General features: G+C 45.9%; 1 protein-coding gene across 2 annotated transcripts in view; it reads right to left on the bottom strand.

Annotated features, from left to right (window-relative positions):
- Nucleotides 1-26,426, bottom strand: part of dennd2b.S (DENN domain containing 2B S homeolog) — a 65,667-nt gene that overhangs the window by 1,053 nt on the left and 38,188 nt on the right. For both annotated transcript variants that reach the window (XM_018260346.2, XM_018260347.2), the window contains 16 exons: nucleotides 20,293-21,459; nucleotides 19,338-19,474; nucleotides 12,994-13,142; nucleotides 12,476-12,691; nucleotides 12,020-12,116; nucleotides 11,740-11,784; nucleotides 11,468-11,652; nucleotides 10,928-11,037; nucleotides 10,472-10,541; nucleotides 6,193-6,270; nucleotides 4,894-5,034; nucleotides 4,648-4,796; nucleotides 2,697-2,874; nucleotides 2,327-2,368; nucleotides 1,599-1,710; nucleotides 1,051-1,290 (listed from right to left, as the gene is read on the bottom strand). In XM_018260346.2, the coding sequence (XP_018115835.1) occupies nucleotides 1,051-1,290; nucleotides 1,599-1,710; nucleotides 2,327-2,368; nucleotides 2,697-2,874; nucleotides 4,648-4,796; nucleotides 4,894-5,034; nucleotides 6,193-6,270; nucleotides 10,472-10,541; nucleotides 10,928-11,037; nucleotides 11,468-11,652; nucleotides 11,740-11,784; nucleotides 12,020-12,116; nucleotides 12,476-12,691; nucleotides 12,994-13,142; nucleotides 19,338-19,474; nucleotides 20,293-21,459 (3,116 nt within the window). The remainder of the gene's footprint in view (nucleotides 1-1,050; nucleotides 1,291-1,598; nucleotides 1,711-2,326; nucleotides 2,369-2,696; nucleotides 2,875-4,647; nucleotides 4,797-4,893; nucleotides 5,035-6,192; nucleotides 6,271-10,471; nucleotides 10,542-10,927; nucleotides 11,038-11,467; nucleotides 11,653-11,739; nucleotides 11,785-12,019; nucleotides 12,117-12,475; nucleotides 12,692-12,993; nucleotides 13,143-19,337; nucleotides 19,475-20,292; nucleotides 21,460-26,426) is intronic.

Raw genomic sequence — 26,426 nt, 5'->3', positions numbered from 1 at the left:
GATCAGATAGGAATTTTTTATTTAGTAAAAACTTATCAATTTGCAATAATCATTAGCTCAGCTAAATCAAAACTGATTTTAAACTATTTACCACCAATAAGCAAAATATAGTCCATGAATCTTTGGCTTGGCTCAGCAGTATCTCCCACCACCAAACCCTCTTGGAGTCCTTCCTCTGTCCATAATTCCCAAACCAACCCTGGCAAAGTCTTTTCCTTTGTCCATGAGAAAGGTTTTCCTCCCTCCCTTCACCACCACAAACCCGGCCACAAAGTCCAAAGTTTGGCTTTCTATTAGTGGGCCATTAGTGGGCCATCGCACCACCCTTCCCACATACACCCCCCCAACCCAGAAATATATATTGCTGAGCCAAAGAGCTTGCAGAACTTTTCCACTGAAAAGCATGAGCTGGTGTTATTACATTGAAAGAGAAACATGTCAGACATCACAGGCATTTGTATCATAAATACATCAGTATAAGTCACAGTTTCACACCTCTCCATTTGGATGCATTCAGGCAGCTTTGCTTAACCTCTCTTTCCCTCAGGAAACCCAAATCAGCCACCACAGACTTCACTATTTGGTCTATAACAACATCCTCATGGCTAATGGACCTTCTGCAGCGGAACTGCCATAGGTGGTACCTCATCACCGATATCATTAGATACACTGTCCCTCTATCCAGGGGATGTGGGACAGACAGAACACCATTGGCCGCATCAGCATAGGACAGGTGTTTGATGTGGGGAACGTTGAGAGGCTCTGCCAGACGATATTTTAAAACTTTTGTCACAGGACAATCCACAAGAAAATGTTCTATCAGATAGGATCTGTGCAGCCACTGGGACAGAATGCTCTGTTATACAGATAGCTAGAATCTCAGCTGCCATAAAGCAAGACAGGACTGCTGCTTACAATGGGGATCAGATAGGATCTATGCAGCCACTGGGACAGAATGCTCTGTTATACAGATAGCTAGAATCTCAGCTGCCATAAAGCAGGGCAGGACTGCTGCTAATTTGATGACAGCGCCCTATTTACAAATCTAACCTTTTGCCCGGCACTTTCGCAGTTCCCTATCCTGGATGAAGCCGGTGAACATCTGAGACTCCATGAAGACCTCTAGGAAGCGTCGGATGCTCTTGGAGGCCACAGACTTTCGGAAAGTTTCTCTCTGAAACACTCGCTCCCCCCTCTCGTTTTGAACCAGGAACAGGGAGTAGTGGCCAATAGTCTCCACGAAGAAGCGGATGAAGACCTCTGAGACGAGGGCATTGAGGGAGTTGTATTCTGTACAGAGGGGAAGGGACACAGTGATGAACTTGGAGATAAAAGATTAATTTAATTCAGTGAAAGAACATGAGAACCCAATTCCTTCTGCAGTGGGAAAAGTGTAAGGAGGCAACTCTAAGCTTGTTGCTATGGTCAGTGACCCCAGTTATGGGAAATCCCTGGGCCCTTTTCCTGTGAATATAAAATTTATATCCCTAATTTGAGAACCAAGCATCATTTCCAGTACACAGAGGGGTTCGGCCGGGCCCTATGACTTTAGTACAGGGACATTTCCCATAATGCCTTTCTATGGAACAGACACACACCTTCATCAGAGTCGCTGTCAGAATCTTGATTGATCAGGTCGTTTTTCCGCTCTAGGGCTTGTTCCAGGGCTGCTTGTAGCTTCCGAGGTAACAGGGAGTCTTCATCGTCCATCTGTCAGGGAGGCATTACATACGGCTCAGAATGAGAAGCATAAGCTTTATAGCACCACCTGCTGTCTAACAGAGGCACTGCAACTGCCATTCTCAGGATTTCTCTAACATTAACTTAGTGTTACTGCCCCCTTAGCTCATAACAAGGTTACAGATATATAGAAACATTGGGGTAACAGTCACCCTGCTATAATTCCAGGGGTACCCAGGGCACAAATAAGCACTCACCCCAAATCTCCCCCTACCGGGCCTTCAAGCTGGGGCCCCTTAGCTCATCACAAGGTTACAGATATATAGAAACATTGGGGTAACAGTCACCCTGCTATAGTTACAGGGGTACCCAGGGCACAAATAAGCACTCACCCCAAATCTCCCCCTAACTGGCCTTCACGCTGGGCGCCCTTAGCTCATAACAATGTTACAGATATATAGAAATATTGGGGTAACAGTCACCCTGCTATAATTCCAAGGGTACCCAGGGCACAAATAAGCACTCACCCCAAATCTCCCCTTAACTGGCCTTCAGTCTGGGCCCCCTTAGCTCATAAAAAGGTTACAGATATATAGAAACATTGCGGTAACAGTCAACAGTTTTGCTAAACATTAAATTCACTTACCTGCCGTAGGAAACGGTCTGAGCCCAAGTCCACCATCAAGGCCTTAAAGGATGAATAAAAAAAAATGCAAGACTGGCTTAAAATCACTGTATAAAAGATAAAACAAAGGATTTTCTCTTAAATACACAAGGAATTGGGATTTTTGTCATTTACCAAAAGTTTAAAGGGAAAGGGAACCTTAACAAAGACATGAATCCAATTCAATTACATTTGGCTACACTGCCCGTCCTTACCAGCAGGTGGAGCAAATGAACCAAGATAAAGGCAGGGATAACAGTGACAAATGCAGCTAAGTTTGCATCTTTTTGCATTTTTTTTTTTAAAGGGGCCAGAGCAGCTCAGCCCAATATCATGTTCTCCCAGGACTTACCTCTTCCACAGGCAGTTCCTTCAGTTTAGGCAGAGAGCTGGACAGCAGGCCGACCAGGAAAGGGGTTGGGCAGCAGACAATGTCAATCATAGAGGAGGGCAGCACAGGTATGAAAGTATGTTGCCAGGAAAAGGGGTACAGTAAGGCCACAATGGCGTGTGAACAGCTAGACAAGGTGCTGGGGAAACAAGACAGGAATAAGTCTGTAGGTGGCGCTATTAACCTTTAGGGCCCCCCTTTCCAACTTAGCATTGAATAAACGAGAATGAGGGGCTTCTGCACAGCTGAAAGGGTTAAAAATGAACCTTGGCCTCTCGGATTCAGGAGAGAGAAGATGCGTCTCAGACACTAATGGGTCTCCAGCTGATTTACTGGCACCGGCACTCAGCCCACAGGAAGGAACATTACACTGGAACAAGCTGACCAAATATCCGTGTCCATGGGTCAGGGAATGTGCAAGCTCTGCTGCTGCGGAACTTCCAGGCCCAGAACCACAGGACAGGCACCCGGGAATCCAAACACATTTGTGGTCTGGAACAACTATGCAAATCTGGCACCGAAACAATGAGACACCAGGTGTGTAAACAAGCGCCCCTCCAGTTTCTCCCCACTATCAGAAGCCACTGAGGGGTTTTGTGACCATGTAAAGGAACAAGGCTGCAGATTGAGTTATACAGGGAACTCTGAGTATCACTAATGTATTATAAGGGATAATGTACCCCCTATTGTAAATGATAAGGATATTAGAAGTCACTGAGGTGTTCTGTGACCATATAAAGACACAAGGCTGCAGGCTGAGTTGTACCCCCTACTGTAAATGATAAGTGTTCTAAGTTGAAAGGTAAATAACAATAGGGATTTTCACCCACAAATAAATTGGTTTTAGCCAGTATAAATTTCCCAGAGACAAAAGTTAATTGTGTAGCTCCAGAGAAAGGATCTCAGGTAATGTTTAGCTACTGCATCAGAGGGCTGGTTAGGGATTTCCTTTAATCGCCAACAACTCACTTCTAGGTATTATCTACTAACAGTTCAGCAGGAACTGTCCCTAGGTTTGCCCATAGCCTGTACAGAGAAATCCCATAAAACTATGGCAGTACAGGTATTCCACTGTACTAAGCACAATTCAGCAGGAACAGCCCCCTAAATTTGCTCATAGTCTGTACAGAGAGAAACCATAAAACTATGGCAGCATACTGTAGGTATTCCCCTGTACTAAGCACAGTTCAGTAGGAACAGCCCCCTAAGTTTGCCCATAGCTGGTAGAATTCAGAAGAAAATTTGGATGAGGGTAAGTTAAATCTGAAAGGAGGGACTTTAAACACTTTAATTTTTAATTAAAGGGACTGAGATAAAGCCGAGTCAGAGTGGGGGGCCATGGAGAAATAATGACTTGACCCCTTGGGTGGGCTACTAGTGGAGCAGGGGGTAACCCGGGGCCTCTGGATAAAAAATCATTGAAACAGAGTAAGGAGATACTCAGACATTGCCCCGAAAGTAAACAGGCCCCTCCTGCGGATCCCGTGTTGTCTGTCGGTCTGCTATAATTAAAAATCTTCCTGCCAGCCCTAGGCTAAGGGGAAGGGCCCCTGGGGCCCCATTGAAATGAAAACATAAAGTACAAAGGAATGCCCAACCTGCAGTGCTGTCTATGTACTTGCAACTCCCAGTTATCCTGCAGAGAGGCAAATATTGCACCTTCACAGAAGGGCCCCTTCTAGCAGCTGGAGGGCCAGAAAGATTTTAGATGGGAATTCTGGGCGTTTATTATCCAGGTTGCTAAAAGGGTTGATTTGACTTGCAATACTACTTTACACCTGTTGCTGGCAGTGAATCCTTTCCAATGACTGCAATAGAATAGCGCCACCACTCATGGACATTATGAGGTGTTTGGTGCATCAGGGGGGGTCAGGGGCTTATCCATTTATCCTCACCATTTTGGGGGGCCTACCTTAGCTTCTCTGCGACAAAAATGACTCTGCGCTCCAGGAGCAGCGAAGCGAAGATGCGGACAATCTGTCTGACACTGAGGCACCTGAAGAGGCAATCGAAGTCCACGTGTTCCAGTCGCGAGTCCATCGGTCGCCGCAGCTCGATCACCTGGAACAGAAACCGATCTCCGTTTAAGAAAACTCCTGGGACCCTCTTATGTCTTAGAAGTACCTAGCAGGGGGTGCAGAATTCCTTGTTCTCTCACCTCATTTCCGGCGCCAGGCAGGAACGTTTTCACACAGATGGTCTTCCCGGGTGCGGGGAATGGGGACTCCATTAAACTCCGCATGAACGGGTACACGAGCGCCGCCGAAATTCCGCGCCTTCTCTCCACCTCATCCAGGATCTGAGGGGTAAAAAAAGGGGGGAGTCAGTTGACAGACTAAATATGTTTACCTGTCAGGTCATCTGAAGGAGTGTGATTCCAGCTTGGCCGCCAAATGCCCCAAAAAACCCCTGCCCTTGCGGCCTTTCTCCAAAATATAAGCAAGCATTTAACCCTTTCCATGCCACAGATCTTTCATCTTGCTTTCCACTGTGCTGCCAGTAAACACAGATAATAGAAGAACCCAGAACTGAAGGCACTGGGAAATGTCCTTTTGATACAATGTAACACCACCACAATGAACACACACAAATACAGATATGGTTTCCCATGCCACACGAATTGGGGCGCGGGGGGGGACGTCATTCAGGGGATGTCTATCCTGGGACCCTTTGGCTGTTGTTGGACTGCAAGTCCCAGAATCTCCTCTAAAAGTTGTTTCAATAGTCATGTGATCACAGGATAGGGGCAAATGTCCAACTGAAAATGAACAACTGACCGGTCATTGTGGTCTAAAGGGGCAACATTTAAAGTAGCGATGCACCGAATCCAGGATTCAGTTCGGGATTCGGCCAGGATTCAGCCTTTTTCAGCAGGATTCGGATTCGGCCGAATCCTTCTGCCTGCCCGAACCAAATCCGAATTTGCATATGCAAATTAGGGGCGGGGGTGGAAATCACGTGACTTTTTGTCACAAAACAAGAAGTAAAAAATATTTTCCCACCCCTATTTGCATATTCAAATTAGAATTCGGATTCGGTTCAGTATTTGGTCGAATCTTTCGCAAAGGATTCGGGGGTTCGGCCGAATCCAAAATAGTGGATGCGGTGCATCCCTAATTTTAAGGGATGCCCTGATAACTGCCCCATGCCAGGCTTACAGGGGTCTCTGCTTAAAGGCATAAACAATCACCTTTACCTATTGGACATATATTAAATCCATGTATGAAATGCCTAATTGAAATCAGTGCAGTCGCCACCATGCCTCTCAATCATTGCTAATTAGACATGTAGGGTGTGAGTTAATATATATATATATATATATATATAATATATATATATATATATATATATATATATATATATATATATATATATATATATATATATATATATATATATATATATATATATATATATATATATATATATATATATATATATTATCTCCAGTCCTTACCTTGGAAAAGAGGTCGAAGCAGCCGAGGCGGCTGATGACACAATAGACTTCCGGTAGCCGTGGTCCTTTCCCGCTGGGCTGAAAAGGGAAAAAACAATTGTCAGCTCTTTTGCCCAGAATGCCTTGCGCATTAAAGGCCAAATATAGGGACTCAGGTGAATCTGTTTGGGGAGACCCAACCCATGTGATTGGGCGACTCAGTTTAAATTAGGCAGCAAAGAGATACCAATGAGATTATCCAGTTGGTCCCTCCAATATCTGAATGAGGCCCAATTATTTGGGGTGCTGTTGTATTGGCCCAATACATGAACCAATAAGCTCAGAGAGGTGTGGTCAATCTATTATTCAGGTAAGCATTCGGCCATTCTCAGTTTGACCAATAGAGGCCACTGCATCACTCTGGCATTAAATAGCTTATTGGACTATGTATGGGTCCAAGTGGATAAGTGTAATGGAATTATAACCAAGACAAATTAACACATTCTATTAATGTTGTGTGTCTGTGTGTACAGTGCTGGGTATACAAGTATCACTGTACAATAAACACACACAATACAAGTCAGGCCTGTGTTTATAGATTGACATTGAAAAAGGCAAATGTAATAGAAACGTCCTATATCCTTGCTGCTGGAAATGCTTGGAAATGTAGTTCTGCAACTCCTGACACTACATTGATGATAATAATGAAGATTAATGCCCTGTCTGCTACAATGTATAGTGTGTATAGGAAGGCAAGTAATTGTGGATAGTGTGTATAGTAAGGCAAGTAATTGTGGGATAGTGTGTATAGTAAGGCAAATGATTGTGGGATCGTGTGTAGAGTAAGGCAAGTCATTGTGGGATATGGTGTATAGTAAGGCAAATAATTGTGGGATAGTGTGTATAGGAAGGCAAGTAATTGTGGGATAGTGTGTATAGTAAGGCAAGTAATTGTGGAATAGGGTGTATAGTAAAGCAAATAATTGTTGGATAGGGTGGATAGTAAGGCAAGTAATTGTGGGATAGTGTGTATAGTAAGGTAGATTTCACAAGCTGCTTTATATTAATTGTCATATTTGTGAAGGACATAACGGAATTCTGGAAGCTGTAGTTCAGCAACAGCTGCTCAAATTCCCTGGTCTATGGAAACAATATCGCCTTACTAGGGCATTGGCTTGGACACAGGTGAAGAATACAGTCTGATCTCCATGGAAACAAATTGAATTTTATTGTGAACCCCCCCCCGGCCTATGCCTCACAGGGACCCTGATTTTGCCCTTTTTAGGTCGAGGAGCCTCCATTCTATTCACTTTGTTGTATTTTGGTTAAAAACCCTTCGGTGTGTCAGAGCTGCAGGAATGCCGAGCCTGCGCCAAGGGCCTTGGAGTGACACCAGGAACGAGAGCTTGCGTCCGCCAGATTCCTGGGTCACATTAAAGTGCACAGACAATAAACCCTACAAGCTCAGAAATCCACCCTGCTGACACCCCATTCCAAGAAGGAAAGGACTGGGGCAGCACATGAGACTGAGCATCCCCCGGGACACCCTTTATACCCGTTATACTGTACTGTCTAAGGCAGTGATCCCCAACCAGTAGCTCGTGAGCAACATGTTGCTCTTCAACCCCTTGGATGTTGCTCCCAGTGGCCTCAAAGCTGGTGCTTATTTTGGAATTCCTGGCTTGGAGGCAAGTTTTGGTTGTATAAAAACCATGTGCGCTGCCAAACAGAGCTTCAATGTAGGTTGACAATCCATATAGGGGCTACTAAATGTCCAATCAGAGCCCTTATTTGGCACCCCAAGAACATTTTTCATTCTTGTGTTGCTCCCCAACTCCTTTTACTTCTGAATGTTGCTCACGGGTTCAAAAGGTTGGGGATCCCTGGTCTAAGGGAATCAATATGGCACCTCCTCCCATATGTATAAATACAAATATACAGGAATGTTCTGGGCGCATAATCAGCTGTACACTCATACTGTACTGTCTCTAAGGTAACCAATATGGCACCTCCCTCCTTTATGTATAAACACAAATATACAGAGGAGGAATGTTCTGGGCACACAGTAAGATATACCTTCATACTGTACTGTCTAAGGGAATCAATATGGCACCTCCCTCCTCCCATATGTATAAATACAAATATACAGGCATACAATACCTAGGAATATTACCCCATATAGCAGTGGGGTGTGTTTATGATATACACTGAAGCATGGGAACACACAACGCCAAAAGAGGCCTTCAGAGCACTTAAGAGTAATTGGGGGGGGGGGGGGTAAAATGACTCTGAACTGTTTTGGTAACAAATAATTGAAACACAAACACTGATTTGGCCCAGAATATGCTGGACGCAAAGCATCATTGAGTTCAGTGATTAGCACACACCGTAATTAATCAAAGAGTGACACAAACACACATTTGCATCACACTCGCTGTCTAGATTTCAGCAGGAATTTATTTGCAAAGAAAACCATGGAAGTGGATCCTATTACTCACACCATAGGTAGCGCTGTAGAGAGCAAAAAAGAATGCTGTTCCCAGTACCCACCACTAGAGGATAACATATTCAAATATACCTCAAGCTTCAGGGACAAGACCTGGCTGAACAGAAAACTAGAATCTTGCCTGTCACAGCCAAACCCGGTCTGAAATGAGCTCATCTCCCCGGCAGAATCACATGGTACAGCCTTATAGATATAATGCACCCAACTGTACTATGAACTGTGTAGCTTGAGGAAGAGGAGCCTCCAAACTGCAAATTCTTGTGCCATTCTAACCTATACTGTCTTAATCCATGATATATACATAGAACGAGGAAGCACAGATGGAGCTTGCCCAGACAGAGGGGAAGGTGAGGGGGTACACACAGAATGAGGAACCACAGATGGACCCTGCCCGGACAGTGGGAAAGGTGAGAGGTACATATAGAATGAGGAACCACAGATGGACTCTGCCCAGAGGGGAAGGTGAGGGGCACATACAAAATTAGAAACAACAAATTGACCCTGCTCAGACAGAGGGGATGGTGAGGGGCACATATAGAATGAGGAACCACAGAGGGACCCTGCCCAGACAGCGGGGAAGGTGAGGGCACATACAGAATTAGAAACCACAAATTGACCCTGCTCAGACAGAGGGGAAAGTGAGGGGTACATACAGAATGATGAACCACAGATGGACCCTGCCCAGAGGGGAAGGTGAGGGGCACATACAAAATTAGAAACAACAAATTGACCCTGCTCAGACAGAGGGGATGGTGAGGGGCACATATAGAATGAGGAACCACAGAGGGACCCTGCCCAGACAGCGGGGAAGGTGAGGGCACATACAGAATTAGAAACCACAAATAGACCCTGCCCAGACAGCGGGGAAGGTGAGGGCACATACAGAATTAGAAACCACAAATTGACCCTGCTCAGACAGAGGGGAAAGTGAGGGGTACATACAGAATGATGAACCACAGATGGACCCTGCCCAGAGGGGAAGGTGAGGGGCACATACAAAATTAGAAACAACAAATTGACCCTGCTCAGACAGAGGGGATGGTGAGGGGCACATATAGAATGAGGAACCACAGAGGGACCCTGCCCAGACAGCGGGGAAGGTGAGGGCACATACAGAATTAGAAACCACAAATAGACCCTGCTCAGACAGAGGGGAAGGTGAAGGGCACATACAGAATTAGAAACCACAAAAAGACCCTGCTCAGACAGATAGGAGAAGGTGAGTGGCACATACAGAATTAGAAACCACAAATAGACCCTGCTCAGACAGAGGGGAAGGTGAGGGGCACATACAGAATGAGGAACCACAGATGGACCCTGCCCAGACAGAGGGGAAGTTGAGGGGCACATACAGAATGAGGAACCACAGATGGACCCTGCCCAGACAGTGGGAAAGGTGAGGGGTACATACAGAATGAGAAACCACAGATGGACCCTGCCCAGAGGGGAAGGTGAGGGCACATAGAGAATGAGGAACCACGGAGGGACTCTGCCCAGAAAGAGGGGAAGGTGAGGGCACATACAGAATTAGAAACCACAGATAGAGCCAGAGGGAAGGTGAGTGGTACCCATGGGCACATATAAATTAACCTTTCACTGTAGTCTGGGGACAAACCCACAAAACCTTATAATGAGAGACAGAGTTGCATTTAGGAAATCGATGGTCAATGAGGGTAAAGGTGTTGGGTCCAATGAGAGAGCTCTGTACCAAATTTTATGCCTGGGCCCGGGCCCGGCCCCCCCCCCCAATTGATCCCCCCCCAATTGATTCCAATGTTTTCATTCAAGTCTTACCAACAATCGTCGGCAGTATCCGAACCTCCGGCTGCCGTCTTCTCCAGTGAGCATGAAGGAAAAGGTCTCACTGTAAGGAGAAAGCAAACGATTGATCGTGATTTGCATATCTCAATAACCAATAGGATCATTCGTGGCGCACAATGAACTGTGACTGGGGGTAACAATGTGTATTTCTCAGTATGAAGATCCTATAAATACAGTGTAAATTGGGGTGCAGATTAGTGCAAGGGGTGCGGGAGTGACTGATTGGAGCTTGTGTTCTGAGCAGAGACTGGCTCCCGGGCTGCGAATTTTTCCATTGTTTGGCGAGACAATCAGCAGCAGCTTCTAACATTCCAGCACAAACAGGCAAATAGGAACCAGCTGGTGTTTGAGGCAGAAATATCCTGGTGCTCAACTGCCGCCGAGTACAATTAGAAGGTAAGTCTGCTCACAAACAAGAAACGCACTTACCTGATATATTCTGACACCGGCATCCAATCACGTGCGTCAGGGAAGCAGAACTGGGGGATGGCTTTAAGACGTTCCTCCGCCTCTCGCACCTGCTTCGTCTGCCTCTCTAACTATGAGTAAGGAAGACTCACTTAGTAATATGGCAGTGCACAGGAATACAGTACAGAGGGGGATGGGCATTTAGCAGGTAAAGGGGTAAACCCAAATATTAGCAACTTTTCACATTTTCAGCATTTTTTTTGTTACATTGTAAAAGTAATGCAAATTGAAAGCAGCCCCTGCCTGTCCCTCACTGGTTTGTGAACAGCTGGTCCTGACTACATAAACTACTGAAACAGTGTTGAAGCCTCCTCCAGCCCAGACCCCATTTACCACAATGCCTTGTATGCTGTAAGATTGTTTTTCTTTATTCAGGGAACATGCAGTGCATTGTTGGAACTGAAGTCTGGGCTGGAGACCCTGTTGCAATTGTACATGCAGTCAGGACCAGCAGTGTCACTATTAGCGGTACATGCGTTAGTTATACTGTTTGTGACGCACCTTGGGGAACTGATATGTCACTTCTGGGATATACGTGTTTTTCATGGGCTTCTTCTTCATTGACACAACCACGAAATACTCAAACAGCTCCCGCTCCTGCCACTCAATGAGTTCCAGCTCCAGGGTCCGGTAACTGGGCGCCCGCTTCAGCATGGACTGGATGTGAACCAGGCGCTGTGTGTGCGCTGGAGGAGGAGGAGTCAGTGTTTCCAAGGGTTACATTGTAACTGTTCTATTGAACTTCCCCTTTAAACTGGACCCCATTGTCTCACCTTTAAACCTGTCGTCTGAGTCGCTTTCGCTCTCGCTGTTTTCATCTGAGCAGAAAGACAAAACGTGGGTTACAGAATTAATAGACAGATGATGACAGATGTCGCCCCCTGTCCTGTAGATACTTTTACTGGTTCAGTTTCTGAAGAGTTTCACTTTCCTTCTTAAACCATATGACTCACGCTGTGTACCCCCCGGCATACAGCATGAACCTGATATAGGAAATCCCAATCTGTACTGTAAATGGGGTGCAGAGGATTTTTGGTGCGCTGGTCATCGTACCTCGCAATGACGCAGTCTCCAGGTTGGACATGGACAGTTTCTTGAGGCGCTTCTTGCCCCGCTTTGCACTGTAGATGGAGTTGATCCTCTGCACCAGCTTTGGGAAAGATATTTGCAGTGGTTAGACACTATAGCAGCTGCAGCATCTCTTTCTGATTGGCCCTTTGTATATATAGGAGGGGTGGGTTTTGGACAGATTTACAGGAGAGGTCCCCCCTGGCTATGCAGAAATATTAAGAGTCAGATCTGAACTGGACCTTGAGCAGTGAGTGTGACTAGAACACTCTGATGAAAGCTTACAGGGGGGGAGAGGCAGGGAGTCTGTGACTCAAGCAGTGGGTGGGACTAGAACACAACGATGGAAACTTGCAGGGTATGGCAAAGAGAAACTCCCCTTTAAGGAGATCATGCCCATGTAAACCTATTGAATTTTAGGAGTCCTTGGCTGCATTCTACCTTGGGGATCCTCCTCGACCTGCGTGAGGACAGCAGCCCGCTACTGGTACTCAGACTGTCGTCATTCAGACTGGATGGAGATGGAGGGACAGCGAGCTGGGCCAGTAACAACATGTCATCGTGGCTGTGGCGCTTGGGCAATCGCGGCACATGGCGACTTTTTCGCTCAGACTGGCTTCCGATCCGTAAGGACTGGCTACTGCCCTTGGTGGGGAGCTTTTGGGAGGCAAATAAAAAGAGCAGTGAGAGTTGCAGGATTGGAGATTTGCATATCAGCACGTCTATGGCGCAACATCGGCACCAAATGTGAATTATGTGAGATAATCAGAGGTAAATACAGAGCTGCAGGTGGGCCCCTCATTAATAATGTATATAATTATTAATGTATTAGTAAAACTAATCAAGTTGGGGGCCCTAAAAAGAATTGGCTGTGAGGCCCAGTAACATCTTGCTATGTCACTGCCAGCAAGTTCCATAAGGACCTGTGGCCCTGAGATGTGACCACAGCGGGGTCCTACCTGGGTGGGGGAGGTGTACTTCCGCTCCTGCAACCGCCACATCCTGCTGGTGGTCTCTATGGAACTGTCAGGGGACGGCTGAGACTTCCGACTCAAGTGCCTCCCTTTCAGATCCACATCTTCATAAGGGTTCTCCTTAGGGGATTCGCCTGTTTGTTGCAGAAAAAGGGGACAAATAAAAGTGTTTGGTTTAAAGAAACCAGAATCCTGTGAACTAAACGAGAGCTCAGCACAAAATCTCTTTAGATTCCAGAGTGACTCATTCTCCGTCTGCACATGGAATCTGCCAGCGACTCCCCAAACATCTCTCTCTTTTCTATTTCTTTTTTTTTTTCTCTTCCAAAGGCACACACACACTCGAAATTCCCTGTCTGGCCTCTAAGCCCGACCAGATGGGTACAGACACTAACAGGGCATGCTGGGAGATGTAGATTAACCACAAATTACTGTACTCGTAGCGACTGGAAATAAGATAAGAACATTGGTGTTCACTTTCATGCTCACCCTCCCTACTATACCTGCTATCCAAAAGCCACACTCCCTTCACAGAGACTATAATCCCACTGTTACTATAGGCACCATCTCTCCCTACTATACCTGCTATCCCACAGTCACACTCCCTTCCCAAAGACTATTATCCCACTTTTACTATAGGCACCATCTCTCCCTACTATACCTGCTATCCCACAGTCACACTCCCTTCCCAGAGACTATTATCCACTGTAACTATAGGCACCATCTCTCCCTACTATACCTTCTATCCCACAGCCACACTCCCTTCCCAGAGACTATTATCCACTGTTACTATAGACACCATCTCTCCCTACTATACCTGCTATCCCACAGTCACACTCCCTTCCCAAAGACTATTATCCCACTGTTACTATAGGCACCATCTCTCCCTACTATACCTGCTATCCCACAGTCACAGTCCCTTCCCAGAGACTATTATCCACTGTTACTATAGGCACCATCTCTCCCTACTATACCTGCTATCCCACAGTCACACTCCCTTCCCAGAGACTATTATCCCACTGTAACTATAGGCACCATCTCTCCCTACTATACCTGCTATCCCACAGTCACACTCCCTTCCCAAAGACTATTTTCTCCCTTCCCAAAGATTATTTTCGTCTGTGCTCTCTGCACAGACGAAAAGAGATGAATATTTAGTGTATGTGTGGGGAGGGATATCTCACAACCTCAATTTGCTACAATGAGGGTGCAGGTTATGTGTATTTGGGAAGAGGGGCGAGTGCAGCTGTCTAATCACAGGCGTTTTTCACCCAGAGCATTAGCAATAGGAAAAAACAGGCAGAATTACTATGGCTGCAGTTCTACTCTACATATGGATATAGTTTGTTTTGACGCATTATGGCTCCAGTTGTATTCAGTCTGTTACTAGCAACTGCCAAAACTGAAGAGTAGAGACCCAGGCATTTTTGAGATTCCCAAAAAACTTTGACCCTTTACAGTCTCCTCTCAAATGGTTCATGGGTATGGGACCAGTGGAATGGAGAAGAGGGCCTGGGGCCAATGTAGAGACTTCAGGTTAAGATGCCAGGTTTGCCAAGCTGTGACTCCATTCCCAATTGCTTTGCTCCTCGTTCCCTGAATCTGAGCAACGTCAAGGGGAACAGCGGAGGGTGACTCACAGCCCAAATATCTTGGGATAGAAAGAATGTTAAATTGTGCATCGAATTAGGCATACATTACGCTCCAGTGTCCCCCTAATGAAGTTGTGATTGAGAAAGACTATCATGCTGGGATGCAGCTTATTACATTGTGACTCAGCGGTGAGTTTTGGGGATGAGCCAGGAAAGATCCCCGAGCAGTCACAGCCCTGACCCCTCTCTCCAGCTTCCAAACTGCCGCCCTGACAGTTACTGTTCTTTACATAGAACAATAAATATGACCTCAGGTTCCTTCAGCTTTCAGCATTGGCTGCTCCAGCCTGATTATACCCCTAATCCAAGGAGAAACACTTTATGGCACGCTGCAATCCTGGGAAACTGCAATACTTCAACCCTCACTGCACAAAGTCTATTTGGTATCAGCACTCTCTGCCAATTTGCAGTTGGTCTCCACTTTTCACTTCTTCAGGTTTTTGCTTAGGATAGGTCCATGGGTGCCATAGTAGCCATATATGTAACGATGAACTTCCCCTTTAAAGAAACCTGTGCGTGACCTACCAGTGCAGGTATGTGGTACAGGGGCCTATAGAAGGAGCTGAGCCATAACAAAGAGCATGGAAGGTCCCCGCCCTGTGTAAATACACCTGTGTGATACTCCCGGCACTTTAATCCCACGGGGAGAGTAGAGTTGACATTCGCTAAATGTGGGCTCCCTCTAGTCAGGAATAATCTTTAGACAGATTGTAGGGGGGTGTCAATTAATACTCAATGTCTCTAGGTTCCTCAGTGACCTGCTCTACACATTCCCATGTACAACATGATCAGGTTCCTGTTCCTCAATCTCCTGGCAAACCCCTTCTGTCAGCTATTTAGTACTTCCCACCTACCTCACTACTGCTGCTGATACCACCATCCCCATCTAAATCTTATAAATGGAAGAAATGTATCAGGCAGTGGGGCCACAGGATAGAATGCAGTACTCCGGTCTCAGGGAAACTGTTCCCACGCAGCCCCCCCGTATCACCTTACAGCTCCAGGACAGGGAATATTTGAGGCATGACTCACCTGGGACCCCTCGCTGGAGGCTTGTTTCTTTCCTACTGGAGTGATTCATCTTTAACATGTAAATATTTGGCTTAGCAAATCAGGGGCCCACGTGGGTCCCTAATGATCCCAGTGTTCTGTATGTGTCAGGGTTAAGGGTGATTATTCTTTGATCCTAAAACTCAGCCCAGTAACAGCACAATCATCCAGCTTTCACAGAAAGACAATACATTGGCCAAAACTGATTTAAAGTAGTAAAATACATTACTGATACAATATAGAAAATAAATTCCGGTCTCACGAAATCCAGTGGCGTAACTACCGGGGGAGCAATTGGGCCAGGGCCCCCCGGCAGCTCACGCGCCACTGGATTCTGGACGAAAATAGCGTACGGGGGGGCGGCTGCACGTCCCGCGCCAGGGCCCGTCCCCCTCTAGTTACATTACTGTAGAAACCAGCGCTGGGGGGGGCAGGACGATGGGAGAAACTTCCAGTTGCATCGCAGAACCCAGTCACAGAGGAGGATATATATATTAAAGTGGTGGTTGATTAAATTAAAGGGTTGCCTCAACTTGAAGTGTGATAATTGGTAACAAATATGTGTCTCTAATGCAGTGTTCCCCAACCAGTAGCTTGCGAGCAACATGTTGCTCTCCAATGCCTTGGGTGTTGCTCCCAGTAGCCTCAAAGCAGGTGCCTAGTTTGGAATTCCTGGTTTGGAGACAAGTTTTGCGTGTATAAAAAACAGGTGTAATGCTATATAGAGCCTCCTGTAGTCTGCCAGTCCACATAGGGACCACAAAAATAGCCAAGCACAGCCCTTATTTGGCACCCCAGAATCTTTTTGCATGCCTGTGTTGCTCCCCAACTCTTTTTATTTTTGAATGTGGCTCACGGGTAAAAAAGGTTGGGGACCACTGCTCTAATGTATTGTCTTTTGGGTTATGAATTCCAATTTTACTCACCCCGCCCCCAATACCAAGCTATTATATCCCCAGATTAGTGGTCACCATCTTGGAAATCTTGCACAGGCCTCTTCTGGGCATAGAAAGGCTCAGATTATAATGTTTGTGAGCTGAGATGCTTATAAAGAACTTGAAAGTGGACCTGTCATCCAGAAATAAAACTCTGTATAATAAATGTCATTTTCAAATTAAACATGAAACCCAAATCATTTTTTTTTTTTTCATTTAAGCATTCATAGCTGTAAACTTATTTCAAAATCTCAGCTGTCAATCAAATATTGCCTGCCCCTCCTTAATTGTGTAGCCAGGGCATGGGGATGGACATCAGGTCCCCCATTCTGGTGCACAAACAAGATTCTGAGATGATACAAGACATGTCTTAACAGTGTGCACAAAATGGCTGCTGCCTGCTTGATATAATTATTAATTCCCAGATGGGAGGAAACAAGATTCAAAACATTTTTACAGTGTAAATTAAAGTTCATTTTGCTTGACTAACATGATAAAATAGGATTTGGGATTATTTTTTTGGGTCCCCTTTACATGGTCAGTACCTTGGTCTCCTGATATAGGAAATCAGTTATTCTAGATAAGGGGTCACTTTATGATATAGACTAGAGCACCAGCCCTTAAAGAGGTAGCAATTGGAATGATAACAGTAAACATGACTTATCCTTAGCCACTCTCATTGAATATTTGCTGGTTGGGACTCTTGAAACAATGTAGCAGCAGTCAGCACTCCTTTAGCCGAGACCCATTTCCCACAATGCCTTGCGTGCCTCTTCATAGGCTACACTGTCAGAAACAGCAGTGCAGTGAACAGGGCCGCTTTAATAAAGGGGCAAAAGGGCATCTGCCGAAGGCCCACCTCTGTTGGGCTCCGCCATCAAGGATCCAGCCATCCGCACCAAAATCCCCCCCAGAAATCCGTGCCTGGTAGATCCTCCGTGCCGCTGCATGGAAAATCCTCTCCGTATATAAGCGCCTGCTGGAGGAGGTGCTGCCGCATTCTACAGAGTGGCACCAGAGTGGGAGGGAGCGTGTATCGCATGACAAGTCATTAAGATACAGGATATAGTTTGCCAAATGTTGGGAGCCCCATGGGGGGGGATTGGATGGAAAGGATTACTGTACAGAATGGATTACTGTACAATATATGATCTTCCAGTAGGCCCAACCCAAGCACTAATGGACCCCAGCTTAGGGTGATTCCAATCAGCCCTTCATAGCATTTAGAACTCTCTCGGTGATCCACCTGTGTTGTGAGTGAAAGTGAGCTCTGGATTTTAGTAACTCTGGTCTGGTGGACCCAAATCTGTCTGGAGTCTAGTGGAGGATAATGACCCCATAGTGAAGCCCGAGGAGAATTTGCAGTACTGTTACTAAGTATTACAGACTCAATAATAAATCTGTAGATTAGGGTCTACAAGTAGAAATTGATGACTCACACACAAGGGAAGAGGCCCAGGTGCATTGTCCCGAGCCCTCAGCACAGGGAGCAGATAAACTGAAAAAAACCTTTGGAGCAGGCACTCAATGAAGGCAATCTTCCACCAGGCAAAGGAATTCAAAGTGTGGAGTCTACTGTGTCCCCAATAAACAATTTATTGTGGACACAATAAACTCTTTACTTTTAATTGATTTGCCTGGTGGAAGATTGCCTTCATTGAGTGCCTGCTCCAAAGGTTTTTTTTCTTTTTGAGTATTACAGACTGTCTGTAAGGACTATTCTTGCTTATCAACCAGCCTTATGGCAATTGATGTTGAGTTTCTCTGACACTCCAGCTAAACTCAGGAGGATTTTCAACAAACACCATGTCCCTGTGTTTTTCAAACCTAGCAACACACTGAGACAAAAACTGGTACACCCAAAGGATCCAACACCAAAAGAAAAACAAAGCAATGTGGTATACGGAGTCCAGTGTAGCGAGGAGTGCACAGATCTATACATTGGGGAGACAAAACAACTGCTCTCCAAGCGAATAGCTCAGCACAGGAGGGAGAACTCTACAGGGCAAAACTCAGCTGTCTTTCTACACTTAAAAGACAAGGGACACTCCTTTGAAGATAGCAAGGTCCAAATCTTGGATAAAGAAGACCGCTGGTTTGAACGAGGCTTGAAAGAGTCGATTCATGTCAAGGTGGAGAGACCATCTCTGAACAGAGGCGGGGGCCTTCGACACCACCTGTCTGCTACATACAATGATGTTCTAACATCTGTACCCCGGCGGATTCAGAACACTTCACACATCCATTCATGCAACTCTCACAAGTAACACCTGTATCTAGGAGTTGCATGACACATTGGATAATCCTATCACAACTACACAGAATCAACACCTCTGTGAATTTTCTTCAGATGTCAGCTCTTTGAAGAGTTACAATGTGCCATTGTAAATGGATTAGTGGAAGAGTTTATATGCCGAAAACTTCCCACACCAGTCAGTTCAACTGAAGAAGCTGCTCAGATGAGTAGTGAAACGTCTGCATTGATTACTCAGCAAGTTCAGTTGTTTTTAGATTGACCTATACTAGATATGACTAAGTTACGTTTTGTTTGGCAAAAAGTGGGCGTGATTTCACGAAAAAAATTGACGCTACGCCCACCAGGGGTATGAGACCCACAAGCTAGCTCTTTGCCCAGGGCCCACAAGGCCTTAAAACGGCCCTGGCAGTGAATAATTAAATTACCCGCACTTACCTACAATATCTTCATATGTGTTCTCTTCTAAAGTGCTTTTGGGCCCCGAGTGGTGCTGCTTTTCCGTACCGTTTTCTACTGGGGAAGACGGACTCAAGGGCTGGGCACTCAACGCGTCCTCGAACTCGAGAGATTTTCTGGAAGATCCAAAATATTCATAAGCATTACAGGTTAATTTAACATATGTAGGAGCCATTACCAAAATGTGAAATGTGACCAACCGACAGAAAGGGAGTCGCACAGCCAGTCTGTTGTTGCTAGTCGGGGTCACTGACCCCACCAGGCAAAACATCATTTAAATTCAATAGAGGCAGAAATACAGACAGTGTTAATGTAGAAGTGAACTTCCCCTTGAGTATCATAAAGCAAAGAGACCCTTCCAGAATAAACCAGCAAATGCCAAAATTTGACCCTCTGCATTATATATATCTCAAATGCTCCTCAGCCAAGAGGCAGCACTGAATCTTCTGATTGGTGCAACATACAAGGCTGTATTTATATTTAGGTAAGAAAAGAAAATTCTCCCGGCTGCCACCGGATTTGAAGTTTTTGAGGCGGCTCGGGAGATTTAATTTTAGGGGGAGTGGAGGGCACCTGGAACTTTGTAGCGTCTCGGGGAGGAAATTAGATGACACGCAACAGGAAAATAAGTCATGTGCATGCTGAGATCCTGAGCTGGGGGGGGATGCACCTTGGGTGACAACGGACCTAAATAAAGCAATGAGCACATGCCACTCTTGCCTGGATACAAAGAGATAGAAGTGTACCAATACGCTGAGTGTTATAATGTTGCACCAACTTTTATCAATGAGCCGCAAGGTGCAAAGTTTCACCACCACTTGATTTACCAATGCAGATACCAATTTGCCCCTATATTGCTCAACCACGTGCAAGTTGTGGCTTGTGTTTATTGCCCCTCCCCGGAACCCACGCCAGTATAAAGGCAGTGATTTACCTGCTTTGGCTTTTCCGGTGAGAGTCTTTCTTCGCCCTCCTTGTGACCGGGGGCGCTGGGGTTGAGGGGAGAGGAGGTGGCGAAACAGCAGCAGGAGAACAAGTCAGGCCATTGCTGGATTTGCCCCTGTGGTTTCTGTCGGCTTCATACTCAAAGGTCCGTTTGGGTTTGGGAACGGGGTTGACCTCGGGGCTGGGGGTTTGACAAATGTTCGGCACAGTTTTGGAGTTTTCATCAAGTGATATTTCCTTGTTATTTACATTATGTACAGGTCCAACCTTGCCACTGGCCCCCGTGTCAATGGGACTGTCTAAAGTACCGTATGTAATGGACTTTTTCCTGGCCGCTTCCACACTGTAACAACTGCTGGGCAACTGAGGGAGGCCCAAGCCAGGGTTTTCCTTCAGGGCCTTCTCAATCTTCTGGATTCTGTTGAGCACAGCAGAAGAGTCCTTCCTCAAGCACCCCCTGATAAAAGCATTGGCCGGCTCGGTCCGACTTGACCTCCTTTCGAACCTGTGAAGAGAGTCCCGTTCCAAACCTGCCTCCTCCTCTTCAGTTTCTGGGTAGGAACACTCCGAAAACGTCTTGCTCATTCTCCGATACCCTTTAAAGTCAAAGGTCTTTTCGCTGCATGGTGAAGTCAACATGCTGGAACATCCTTCACTTGTGGAAAGGTCGCCCTGGTCTCCTCTGTCCACGAACAAGATTAGTTTGGGGGTGCAATCCTTGCGGCACTCCCATTCTGAAATTTTCCGCCGAATGTCGAGAGCTTGGCTGCGCACTGGGGTCCTATTGAGGGAGCGATTACGCTGGTTGGCAGCAGATCCCAAGGAAAGCGTGCTCCGATTCAGCTGGAGGTTCCCAATCCCATCCTTGGAGTCCTCAACATTTTCCTTTTGGCTGGGCCCTTTAAAGACAGAGAGTCTATTATCCAGGCAAGCAACGCTGACCGACTTTAGAAGGGCATTGGAAGAATCAGCCCCTGAAGGCGTTAGACGGCTATCACGGATGTTTGATCCTCGCAGGGTCCAGTCCTTGATGACCAGCTTATTACTGGCGATGCTGGGAAAGTGGGTCGTTCGGCAGAATTCTTCACTGTCGCTCAGAGGGTAGGAAGTGATTCTGATTGGAGAGAGCACAGGTGGGGGGGACACTGACTGAGACCTGGAAATACAAAAAAACTAAGGTTAGTGCCCTGATGGGAGACATAGGTAAAAGCAAACTCAATGCAAACACTCCCAAAGTGAGTATCAGTAGCCATGAATGGCAGTTCACCTCTGGTTATTGGCTTGTGCAAGAGCTAAAACCAGTCACCCTAACCTTAACCCGAGGTCATCAGACATCAAGTTAGTACTATATTTAAAGTGATTTATGTTCTGTAGTCATGAAGCGGACACGTCTATTAAACTGCTCTCTATTGGTCTTGAAAACATGGGCCATGCAGACACATCTACTTCATTCAAAAACCTTACAAAATAATAAAGACCAATTGAAAAGCTATTTAGAACAGATTCATCCATAGCATACTAATCAAAAGTGAACTTTTCCCCTTAAATATGTCACCATTTCTTATTCTGTGATGCCCAAAATCCCCACTGATCCTTCCCCCGTGAGTATTTGGCAGAGCAAAGGACAACAGCGCGGGATGGCGACGCTCGCAATTACAATACCCGGCTGTCGCCAGTTGGAAGTTGCAAATATTTATAGCGATGACTTTATTTCCAGTGTAAAATTGGAGACAAATTCATGGATCATTCCTGCAAAAAAATTATTTATGTTGTCAGAAGCGTCCAAATTTCCCGTAAAACTGCGAGAAGTCACAAGGGAGTGATGAATGTTGTATCAGTGCGAGAGAGAAAAAGCAGATCAGCGATTCTGCCTCTCGGGGTTCCTTAGGTTTTATTCAGTCTGGTTGTTGCCAATTGTTATCTTTAGCTTTCAGGGCGAGAGCAAATTTGTATCTACGAGGATTTGCCTGGCAACCGGGAATAACAGTCATTCTCCGTGTTCCCTGAGCTCTTGCTGGGTTTGAACTTTGTAACTTATTGCAGAGACTTTTATATCCTTGTAAGTCGTGATCTCCGAGACAATATTCCTGAAATAAATTTCTCATAAACATCTCACCGACCAGGCAAATAGAAACAATGTAACATTTTCATGTAAAGGTGCTGGTTTATATATGTCCCTACGTATTAACTATATAGTGCTACCAATCCCTAATTCTGTAGGGAAATGAGAGCAGAGCAGGCAGTAACCCTTCCAACACTTTCCTCTTGTCCCTGTCATTGCTACCAACCCCTATTTCTTAGGGGAAATTAATAAACTAAGACCAACTGCAACAGTTATCCACCTTTTCTGGAAAAAAATACCCGCCTTCCTATATATTTATCTTTTTTCCCTATTAATAACATTGGGATCAGTCATCATTTTAACCGGCCAGGCTGGTAAAATACCGGCCAGGTGGCAACCCTATCTGCAACATACAAATTCATCTTTATAGTTTACACTCCTGTATCGCAGCAAATTATTTTTAAATATCACTGCCCCTTCTTTTCCCTATAGCTTTGATCTACAGAGCCTTGCGCTAGACAGCAGCCGACTTCCCGAGAGACCATGAGATGCGTTACGCTACCTCCGAGCTCCCTTCCTGTTTCCTGTTTAGCTCAGGCTCATGTCGGCTTATCAATAAGGGCCACACAGGACAGGCTGACGACAGAGAAAGCCCAGAGACAATTACAAGAGTCGCTGTTTCCGGCTGATGCGAAATGTTACATCCACAAACAATATTAGGGCCCCCTGTTTCCTGCGCTGGAGAATTGGCCGTGCAGAGTCCAACACTAGCGGAAGCTTCTAACAAGCTGCCACTATGGGGAGAAGCAAAGGGAACAGGACAGGCAGAAAAGTCAGATACTGGGTGGGCTGAGGTTCCTTACTGCAGGTTATAACACTACCACTAGGGGGCGAATTAAAGGGAAATATACTTTAGAGAGAAGGGGCAGAAGAGAAGGGGGAAAAAGTGCAGAAGGAGAGGGCATGAACTAAAGAAACACTGGTCACTCACTGACCCCTCTTCCATTCAGATGGACAGGGCTTGACTGAGCTCAGAACCAGGAAGTAGTGCAGGTAGGGAGGGACAGGTGAGTACTGCAGGTGCCTCAACAATCTGACCCACTTGTTCAGCAACAACAACTCACTGTGCCCTGGGAATAAATCACCCAGCCAAGCATTACTAATCATAACGCACCGCTGCATCCCACCCACCCCTCCTCAGCTCATAGCCCTGATATAATGTTGAGCCAGAACTCCCAATAAGCTTTCTGAGGATACTGACAGTTGTAGTCAAACACGTCTTTCCCCTAAACCCATCTGCACACAAAGCTCGGCTATGAGTATTTTACAGGTACTTAAATTAATAACTGTAATGGATCTGAGTCTCCCTTGCAGGGCTGGCAGGAGGGGTGAAACCCCAGAGTATGATCACATGTGACAGGGTGTGGCGTGGGGATTAATGGGGTGCAAACAGAGCCAGGCACAGAGCCAGGCTGGTCCTCACAAGCTGCTGACATCATCCTGGGAGATTCGAAATATAAAAAGCCAAAGTCTGAGCTAATATGGTAAAGGCTGGGGAGGAATGTGCTCTGTACGTGCGAGAATGTTCCTTTTGTATTAAAGCAAGCAAAAGGGGGCATGGCCACTGCACTAGAATGTATGGGAAATGGGGTCTCTCTGATTCTCTCCACAGGCTGCCCTAAATCCATGTCTGACAGTTAGTAGGCTGGGTATTATGGGTCAGGGGTCTCCCAGCTGCACTGCCGTATCGCCTCTAACAGCTACAGAGTTTGTATCTAATTACAGTTCTGCATCTCCAAGTATCAAGGCTGGGTCTCCCCTAGTGTATCTCCAAGTACCAAGGTTGGGTCTCCCCTAGTGTTTCTCTAAGTACCAAGATTGAGTCTCCCCTAATGTATCTCCAAGTACCAAGGTTAGGTCTCCCCTAGTGTATCTCCAAGTACCAAGATTGAGTCTCCCCTAGTGTTTCTCTAAGTACAAAGATTGAGTCTCCCCTAATGTATCTCCAAGTACCAAGGTTAGGTCTCCCCTAGTGTATCTCCAAGTACCAAGGTTGGGTTTCCCCTAGTGTTTCTCTAAGTACCAAGATCGAGTGTCCCCTAGTGTTTCTCCAAGTAATCTCCATGTACCAAAGTTAGGTCTCCCCTAGTGTTTCTCCAAGTACCAAGGCTGGGTCTCCCCTAGTGTTTCTCCAAGTACCAAATATACCTCAAAGTACCAAGGTCTGAGAGTCTGTAAATACCAAGTTCCTGGTACCAAGGTTCTGTATCTCCTGCTACCGAGTCTTTACATACAAAGACACTATGGCTGTCACTTGCGTCAGAGAAGGAGGTTTAGAACAGGGATCCCCAACCAGTAGCTCGTGAGCAACATGTTGCTCTCCAACAGCTTGGAAGTTGCTCTCAGTGTCCTCAAAGCAGGTGCTTATTTTTGAATTCCAGGCTTGGAAGCAAGTTTTAATTGCATAAAAACTAAGTATAGTACCTAATAGAGCCTCCTGTAAGGCTGTCAGTTCACATAGGGGCCAATAAATAGCCAATCACAGCCCTTTTTTGGCACCCCAAGGGACCTTTTCATGCTTGTGTTGCTCCCCAACTCTTTTTGCATTTTAATATGGCTCGTGGGTAAAAAAGGTTGGGGATCCCTGGTTTAGAAGAACAGACTCTACTGTCTCCATCTTATCCTGCTCTCAACATCTTGTCCTGTTGTCTCTTATCTTACTGTCTCATGCTTGTCCTGCTGTCTCTTATCTTACTGTCTCGTGCTTGTCCTGCTGTCCCTGCCTCGCAGCTCTCTCTATTCGAGAGAGTCCCCTGTATAATTGTCTCCTTCAGTGTATTCCCTTTCAGATGTTGTTTTTGAGTAATGGCCAAGAGTGACAGAGACGGGATAAAGAACATATTAACCACCGCAAGGGATAAATAAATATCTAGAAGTTATGTACTTTTCATTTCATGGAGCCAACGTGACAGGGTCTCAGCAGGGAGAAGGGGAAGAGATGAATCTTAGACTATGCAAAACCTTATTTCTCAAAATACAGCAAAATATAGTGGGTGTTTAACAATTTTCGTGCTGGACAATTGCATTGCTCCCTATTTAACAGGCAGTAACCACTCCAACACTTTCCTCTTGTCTGTCTCTATATATTAGGTACCTATCTAGTGCTACCAATCCCTATTTCTGTAGGGAAATGAGAGCAGAGCAGGCAGTAACCCTTCCAATACTTTCTCTTGTCCTGTCCCTATATACTAGGTACCTATCTAGTGCTACCAATCCCTATTTCTGTAGGGAAATGAGAGCAGAGCAGGTAGTAACCCTTTCCTCTTGTCTCTGTCCCCACAATTACCAGTGGTGTAACCATAAAGGAGGGGTTGCCAGAGCCCCAAGTCATATCATAGGTGACAGGGCCTGTGCTGGAAGTGGTGCACATTTTGGGTAGATATGTCCATGGTCACTGCTTATTAGTATGAGTGGAGATGCCATTGGATAGAGATCATTCCCAGTAGCAGGAGATAAGGGGATTTCTTTCTAATCACCTCTTGGCTAAAAATAAAGGACAAGAAACCCCCTAGATAAGAGCAAACACTTAATGAACCTCTGGGTGCACCCCCCCTCGTGCACCTGTATGGAATAATATGGTGCTCCTCCCATCCCGATGCTTCCACTCACTATACTCACCCTGTGATGTGTCGCTGGGGTCACCTGAAAGTCCTTCCTTGGATTCTCCACCTTTGTCCACCCACCAATCACATGTCCTGCCCAAATACCCTCAGTCTGTTGCTCAGTACTCCCCGCTACTCCCTGCACCTCCCCTGTACTCTGGCTCACACCTTGTGGGTGGCTACACCTGTGTTACCTACAGACTAACAGAGGCTGGGAGTGAGGAGACCTGTCAGTGGGCGGTCTCTGCAATCTCTGTGCGTGACGAGAGGTTTATATTCGGGATTAACCCTTCCAGGGCCATAAATACACCAATTTGTCAGTCTAGAGAGGAGGGTCATAGCACCCTATTACACTGTACAGGAATCAATAGCTGTGGAATATTTTGCTTCACAAACCAC

This window comes from Xenopus laevis, chromosome 4S (genome assembly GCF_017654675.1).
Source record: "Xenopus laevis strain J_2021 chromosome 4S, Xenopus_laevis_v10.1, whole genome shotgun sequence".
NCBI lineage: Eukaryota > Metazoa > Chordata > Amphibia > Anura > Pipidae > Xenopus > Xenopus laevis.
This window is presented reverse-complemented; position numbering and strand designations above follow the sequence as displayed.